An 8,096-nucleotide genomic window follows, 5' to 3' on the forward strand; every position below is an offset into this window, starting at 1 on the left:
ACCCGGGTTGCTAAACTTCTGGGTGAACGGTCAATTGTAGCTCATAAATTAAGCTTTCTTCCCATTGTAAGTCCCATGCTGGTTGCTTATAATAACCATTGATCATTTTTTCTTTAAAATTTTGTATTGTGTGTGTGTGTGTGTGTGTGTGTATGTGTGTTTGTGTTTTCTGCCAAACGAATTGTGTTTTTCCTTGACGGGGATAGGGAACGGCTCATATTGACAGGAAGTCGGACAAGAAATAGTTATTTGCCCTCCGAATAAGTACTTTGATTGCCAATTTCTAAATGCATACGGTAATTATAAGTCAATGAGCCATAAAATCTCCACCAGGGATTTTATTCAGTGCCTTGCATGGCTCGTTTCTGTCGGAAGATTTCTAGGGTCACTGGTTATGGGCTTGTTTTGGGAACTATTTGTTCCCAAAAACAAAACAAAAAACTTTTAAATGCGAAAGCTATTTTGCCTATGGTAGCCATGGGAATGTGATTAAAATAGCGTTACTTGGCGGAAGAAACGTTTACTCCTGATGACCAAGCACCAATTCAGGACATTTGTAACTATGTTTTACTGTTTAGTCGATTAGTACTAAACAGGGCATCAAGAGAGGGCGCGCGTTACTATTGATTAGCAACCTCGCCATGACAACCGAATGCAATGCAGGATTATTTACAATGAAACTAACCAAACGAGAGCGAGCAGAAAAGAAGATTACTAAACAAGATAACACAATCGAATGGTGGGCCAGTCGGCAAAGTGAACGGGACAAGACAAGCCAGATACTCTAGCGTGTTACATCAATTAACTTAAGTTTCAATTTGAAGTTAATTAACTTTACTCGTCAAAACTTTTGAACAGAAGATACATTGTGATTTAATACCTATTTTTTGTGATTTAGTCTTCTATAAATAGCGAACCACGTCAGTATAATACTAGACCATAAAGATATTATGGGTTGCAATACTTCCAAGGTAGCTGTACAACCACATTCTAGCGATGCCTGGTCTAACAAGCCCCCGTCCGCATCCAAGAAGGGCCGTCCAAACTCAAATTTAGTCCGTGTTAAGCCTAAAACGAAAGCCGATGCTGATGTTACTCAAGACAAGATACCTCAAACCGAGATCATTATGCGTAAAGACAGTATACGGTCTAAGGGCTCTATGCATGACAACACGACGGGTAACAACAGAGGTATATCGTCTGCAACCAGCAAAATGTCCACCCACACGTCCGACAGCGGACTTGAAGCCGACTACGCTCATGTAATCACAGAAAATTGCGACCCACATCTTATAAATGCAGTTGAAGAAGACAACAGGCCACCCACACCAGGTAAGAATTACAAGTCTACAAAGAGTACAATATTTTAGAATTAACACACATATAAATGTATTGTAAAGTTAATAGGCCTATATGACAATAATGATAAAAATAATTGTTATTATTAAAAATAATGATGATAATAACAGTAAAATTAATTATAGAAATAATAATAATAATAATTATTATTATTATTATTATTATTATTATAAACATTATTATTATTATTATTAACATTATTATTATTATTATTATTATTATTATTATTATTATTATTAACATTATCATTATTATTATTATATAAACTTGCGGTAAGTACATAGAGGTATATAATTGTTATTTGACAGTATATTTTCATTATACTTGTTATTCTACATAAAACCAGCATTGGCCACTGTTATAATCAGTATATAAATGTACGTTCATAGGCGTTTTTATCTCTAGATTAGTGAAAAATTGTAGAAAAAATGTATGACAATTCGGGAATACCCCAAGAAAATGTATGAAATAGATCTATTGTGCTTTTCGGATCGCCTCACTGCCGTCATACAAACAACTGGTTGGGATTTACTAGCAACCTATTCAAACGAATCATGTTTACCGTCACCAAGGCTCTATTTATCTGGTGTTAAGAGAAAACAATAGATGATGCAGTGGAATGAGATTGAAAGCCATTCACCGGGCAAAGACCAACGCCGTTAGGTCATTTTGATGAAATAATGCAGATAGCGGCATACCCTGCATATTTGTGTTACCCCTCATAAGTGGTCTATATCAGGTTTCGGCTAAAATGTTAAATCCTGGAGTGTGGTATAAGCTTCAAGCTAATTATTATTATTATTATTATTATTATTATTATTATTATTATTATTATTATTATTATTATTGTTATTGTTATTGTTATTGTTATCGTTATCGTTATCGGTATCGTTATCGTTATCGTTATCGTTATTGTTATTGTTATTATTCATTTACACTTTACAGGATGTTCAGTTATTAAAATAGGGTGTGGGTGTAAATCTAGGGTACAACTGTATTTTGGAAATCATTACTGTAGTGTTATGCAGTTTATAAACTCTTAAAAAGATTTTTAATAATGTTGAGGGATGAGTTAAATCAAAAGAAATCATAGGCCAACTAACCTATCAGCATTTTCAGAAAACACCATCGGGAAGTGTTAGGTACCGTATATGGAAGTAGGCATAGCCTACTATGAAAATAATCCTGACCGCCTACTGTTTACCTCCCAAGAAGAAATTTTACGTATTAATTGGATATATAAAATATTAATGACGAAGAAAATGTTACCCCACGCTAAGTCGCATATATAATATTGGCATAAATTATAAAAAGAAAAAAGAAGAAAAAAAAAAACCCCAAAAAACCTGAGATTATTATTATGATACTGCCGTTGCAACAATCTATCAAATAATAAGAAACTAAAAGGAAGTTGACTATTTTTAGATTTGTACTTGCATAAGTTTATGGTGAGCATAATAACATACTATTCGTATGGCATTCGCTAAGGGCGTCGACAAAAGTAACTTTTGTGTATCTGACAGTTGTTAAAGTGTTGTAAACAGCGGCTGTCAATAATACATGATCGTAATTTAAACTATTCATTTTTGTTAATGACATACGCCATTTCTGGCCTCGACAAATAACATACAAAAACAATGTACGTCAGTTAGGCCTACATGTCAAAACCAAGAGCTTAGGCCTAATTGAGATTATTGTGTCCTGTGTCACAGTTTTACCGCGTTAATCGAATGCATTTCCGTCGACTTCATTGTTAAGGATCATCTATCTGCCTGTCATAGGCTTCAATCGCAATGTATATATAAAATAATTTAGAAGTCGTGTATCAATTTAACATGTTTTTTTAAGTATCTGTATTAGATCTGTACATGTTTCTTAGGCCTAGTTGTTGTTGTCATAATCATTATTAGGCCTGTGACATGATCATCATTGTGATTATGAGTAATGACGAACATCGTAATCATTATCAACATTATCATTATCGTGATTAACATGATTATTAGCACAATCATTATCACCATCGCCACCATTATCATCAGTCATATATCTGTCTCTTATACACATCTAGATGTGTATAAGAGACAGGTATATATATATTGAGCAACATATTTTATATGATTTACACTATAGTATATATTTTTCCCCTGTCTACAGAATTAGTTGTCAGTGGTAAACAAATCGAATCGAGAAAGCGCAGTGGTGGTAAGAATCGGCGGGCGCAGGAAAGTGCAGATATTCTTGCCGAACTTCAGAGCCAAGGGATTGTCACTAGACCAGCATCACGTCTTGGGAATGGAATGGCATTCGAAATTTCATTAGATCCTAATAATGAATTCCTAAAGGCACAGCGACCACCTCCTAGGCTGGCTAAATTGAAAAAGAGGAAGAAGAAGTCAAAGAAAACAAAGGAAGAAATCGATGCTAAAATAAAGGCTGCGGAGGAGCGACGAAAGGTAGGCTTCATCTTAATTACCTGTTCTTAATTAACTGTAACATAATTGTGGCTAAGACAAGGCAAACCAGTCACTCCTCGCCAAAAATCGATGTTAAGTTATTACTACGGGTTTAAGAACTAAAATGAAACTTATAAAATGTAGTTCAGACCAATAAAATAGGATTTTAAAATTTTAACATTCCAGCATGTTTTAGCAGTTGCCGATCTTGCGAGGAGTGACTGGTTTAGCTTGTCTTCACCACAGTTTTGAAGGATATAAAAAAATAGTTAATAGATTTTGGTTTAACTTATCATTGTGATATTGCCTACTTTTGTTATCAACTAAATCCGGAGTTAGAAATACAGGCCTATTATAATAAACCTGTATTGATTACGTTAAAACAAAAATGATATCGTATTTAAATGTAACCCAGCTGGTATTCAGTTTCTCCTTAAGGAAATTAAAACAATCCCGCAAGATTTATACAAAACCATTACGTACATGAATCGAATAATAAATAGGTCTTTCTACTAGTGATTGACTGTCGTAGGGTACGCAGCTGCACGTAAACCTTGACAATGACGCAAGCAAGCCATATGCAACAGCTTTACCTTAAAAATAATATTTTTACAAACGTCTTGTTTTCATAAACGAAATTTCTTCAGCTTTCAATATCTCTGCAGTCAGCATAATGTAAATATTATTGTCTCTTACAATCGTTCAAAAGTACATCAAGATTGTTTAAATGTAATTTAATCATTTCAATTTCTCTTCACAGAAAAAGGAGTCTGAGATGATCGAACGGTTGAACACAAGTAAAAAGGAAATGCAAGTGCAAACCACTTTGGATGAATCTGAACGATCTCAAAAGAAACATGTTGAAATTAAAATGAGTAACGCATTGGACAAGGCAGCAGAAAACAGAAAAGCCAAGATGGAGGCATTGAAGGAGAGATTGAAAGAGAAACAGCGACACGCTGAGAAGGTTCGACTGGCTAAACTTGAACGAATGAAAGAGGACAGTAACGAAACAGAGCCTACCTCTGAGGTTTGAAAACGCTAAGCAAGTTGATGCGAAATCGATTATGTTGCTAATGACGTTTTTGTTACATCAAAATCATCTGTTGCAATATCAAACGGTATCCTCAAATTAATTAGCAAACACCTGCAGTATTATAAATGATGGTCACGACAGAGGTAACAAATTACCCTTTACCCTGGTGCTAAAGAAGATAACCAATCATGAAAATGCTCTTAGCAACGTTTTCATGTGTAATATCTGTAACAGTCTTGCTAAAGTAACCACTAAAATGGTTAGAATACGGGAAAGATAACCTAAAAATGTCATCAGTGTTTGGTCCTAGGCCTATTTTTAGAAAGGAAGTCAATGACGGTATCTCGTTCTCGAATATCTATGGTGCTGATTGGTGATGAATGCCTGTTGCTAATTGAGTGGATTCAGCACTAATTTTCTAATTAGGACTAGTTTAATTATTTATGTAAAGGAATTTAACTATGTTCATTCGCCGAATGAATGTAAAAAAATCAGTTCTTCCGAAAATGTAAACCAATCAACTTCCATAGAACATACTTTCCCATTATTCAACACCGCCATCAATATTACTATGCCCACCTAGGTTGAGGAAATGTGCGCTTCCCTTAAGATAAGGTGGTGAAAGATATAAATAAATATTTTGTGCTAATGAATGCATTAGTCTAGCTAGTATATTTAATTGAATTGAATGTAAGTTTCAGATATCGGGCTGGTTCCCGATTGAATATCAAATATTGCGCCGGATACGCAAACGTGTTGATGGGGTGGTGCGTTTGTTGATTACTACACTGTGCCACCGATTACTACCAATCTGTTTAATATCTTCTTTGATAAATTCTGATTGAAATTGTATAGTGACATTTTATATTTAAAATCATATTTTCAAAAGTGTATACCTTTTTGTCTTTAATGTTATTGATTTAAAAAGAAGAAAATGTCCATGATTTTAATTTTTTTATGCAAAAAGTTTTTTGTATCCCAAGCACAGTAACACTTGCAAGTCAGTTTGTGTTTTGTTTTTTGTTTTTTACTTTATTTGTCCACATTCTGTCTACATCACTCATCCTGTATATTTGGCTGGTAATATGTAAATTTTTAGCTAAATTTTAATGTATCAAATTCATTAAAACTTAAAAATTTATATTTTCCAAACATTAGCCGATAAGATAGAGCACTTCCATCAGAATGATACGTATTTTCCAGATTTTGGGTTAAAGAATCTTGAGCAACGCAAAATAATAATGCATGTCTGGATGTATTTTGTATGTTTTAAACGGTGCTCTTTCTATCAAAATTGCTGAGAGGGCTACACTATATAAATTAAGGATTTTTCTTTTTTTAATTTGTGTCGTATTTTGGTGTGAACACATTTACTATGTCAGAGATGGAATGAATAAAATACAAACATTTTAAAATTATCTTTTTAATATTTGTAATGTCTTATATGCGGAATTATTGAATAATAAAATTGAAGCGATTGCATGATGCTGTTAATAAACGCTATTTATTCAGGGGCGGATCCAGCCCGGTAAGAAAGAGGGGGCATGAATGTCCGAACTAAGTGACAGTCTCAGAAAAGAGCCCCTGGAAGGGGTACAGGGGGAGATTCTCCCTTAAACCTCTGGCACCTTCATTAATTTGAGTTGATATTTGATTGATTTTTAATATTTAGCATTGTAATTTTGTGATAAGCTTTACAAAAACATTTTTTTACAAAAAAAATAGAGTGGACGTACGCCCCTTACGCCCCCCTCTAAATCCGCCACTGTTATTGTACAACTAATATTTTTTAGACACTAAAAGGGTGTTTGACGAACTATGGAAAAAGTAATAAGATACAGATTTTCAAATTTTTAAAAACTTGGGGTAAAGGGCCGTAACCACCCATTTCCCTCCAGTTTTTAATAACGTTCTCGTGTATTTTTGTAAAACACTTTTTAACAGTTTTTAGACAGATTGCATGACAAATAATAACATATCAAGTTTGTTTTCTTTGGAGACTGGCTTTAAAGTTTTGCATGGCGAGTAATCATTATGTAAAAAATAAGTCGAAAACTAAAGTTTTTCGCTGGTGTTCAGGCTGCATAATGAGTGTGTTTACCTTCTGCAAATTCAAAACTGAGTCATGACCAAAGGCGTGGTCATTGGATGTCATTGGCAAATCTGGAATATTGCCAATTAGTGTCAATCCAAATAAAATTATAAATTGCCCGGTTTACCTTGATCTCATCTGGTACCGATAATACAGTTGCAATATTAATTCATATATATATATATATATATATATGAATTAATTGATACGATAATACAGTTGTAATATATATATATATATATAATTAGTAATTAGATCCGAATTTCGAGGTTTCTTTTCTTTCCAGCTTGAGAGCGCCTGAGCAAAATACAGTTGTATCGTCGCTAGCTGTGTAATTTTAACTTCTGTTTCCATGATATAAATTGTTAACCCATTCACGAGATATCGCAAAATTATTTTTTATGAAACCTCAAGAACATGAACGTTTCGAAGTAGTTATCTAATCAAAGAAGCGAATTACTATACTCCCGACTTGAAAAAAAAGTGGCTCTGATGATTACAAGACATGCGTCCTGGTGTCTATAAACTTGCTGTAAAATGTAAATTCAGTATACCGAAAAGTTAACGCGCTGAATGCGTGGACAAGTAGCTCCTTTAATAACTTGCTTTACCTTTGTCCTTTAGACACTTGTCTACTACCCTGTAAATAGTTGCCAGCTACTCTCGCCTGTCTATCACATGGGCTGTCTGAACTTTTACCGGACCGGGGTAGTCCCTGCTTGTCTCGAACAATTTAGGCCTACTAGGTTTTTTAAAGTCACTAAGTTCGATTCGAACTTACGCAGTGCGCCTGTCGTAACCACCGGACTATGATCCACCAACTTTCTTAAGCTTTGTCTACACTATCAAATTTCATCGAAAAAATCATCACATAAAAATAATTTGATGGAACATAAAGTGAACACATTCAACTGATTTTGATAGAATTTGATATGTGATATGACGCCATCATACTCATATATGGGCACATCACATTTTTTGTCACATAAAGTTTGATTAGACAAGTTAGCAATTGACAATGCTAGACAGAGTAAAGTTAATGTTACATAGCCAGATTAGTGGTTTAGGTACGGCCAACACATTTTAGACCCATTCAAAGATTCATATTTATCTATTAATTTTAACTTGTAATTATATCGACCTATGTAATGAATAT

At 34.1% G+C, this 8,096-nt stretch overlaps 1 protein-coding gene across 1 annotated transcript; it reads left to right on the top strand.

Moving 5' to 3' along the window:
• The first annotated feature begins 691 nt into the window (after nt 1-691).
• LOC117124099 (stathmin domain-containing protein 1-like) lies at nt 692-6,266 on the top strand. The gene is made up of 3 exons (XM_033270241.1): nt 692-1,332; nt 3,514-3,812; nt 4,573-6,266. Exons 1-3 carry the CDS (start codon nt 951-953, stop codon nt 4,846-4,848), a joined length of 957 nt encoding a protein of 318 aa, XP_033126132.1. The 5' UTR covers nt 692-950; the 3' UTR covers nt 4,849-6,266.
• Nucleotides 6,267-8,096: the final 1,830 nt, after the last annotated feature.

The sequence above is a fragment of the Anneissia japonica genome, unplaced genomic scaffold (genome assembly GCF_011630105.1).
Source record: "Anneissia japonica isolate Jap-2015-1 unplaced genomic scaffold, ASM1163010v1 scaffold288194_len294098_cov161, whole genome shotgun sequence".
Lineage (NCBI taxonomy): Eukaryota > Metazoa > Echinodermata > Crinoidea > Comatulida > Comatulidae > Anneissia > Anneissia japonica.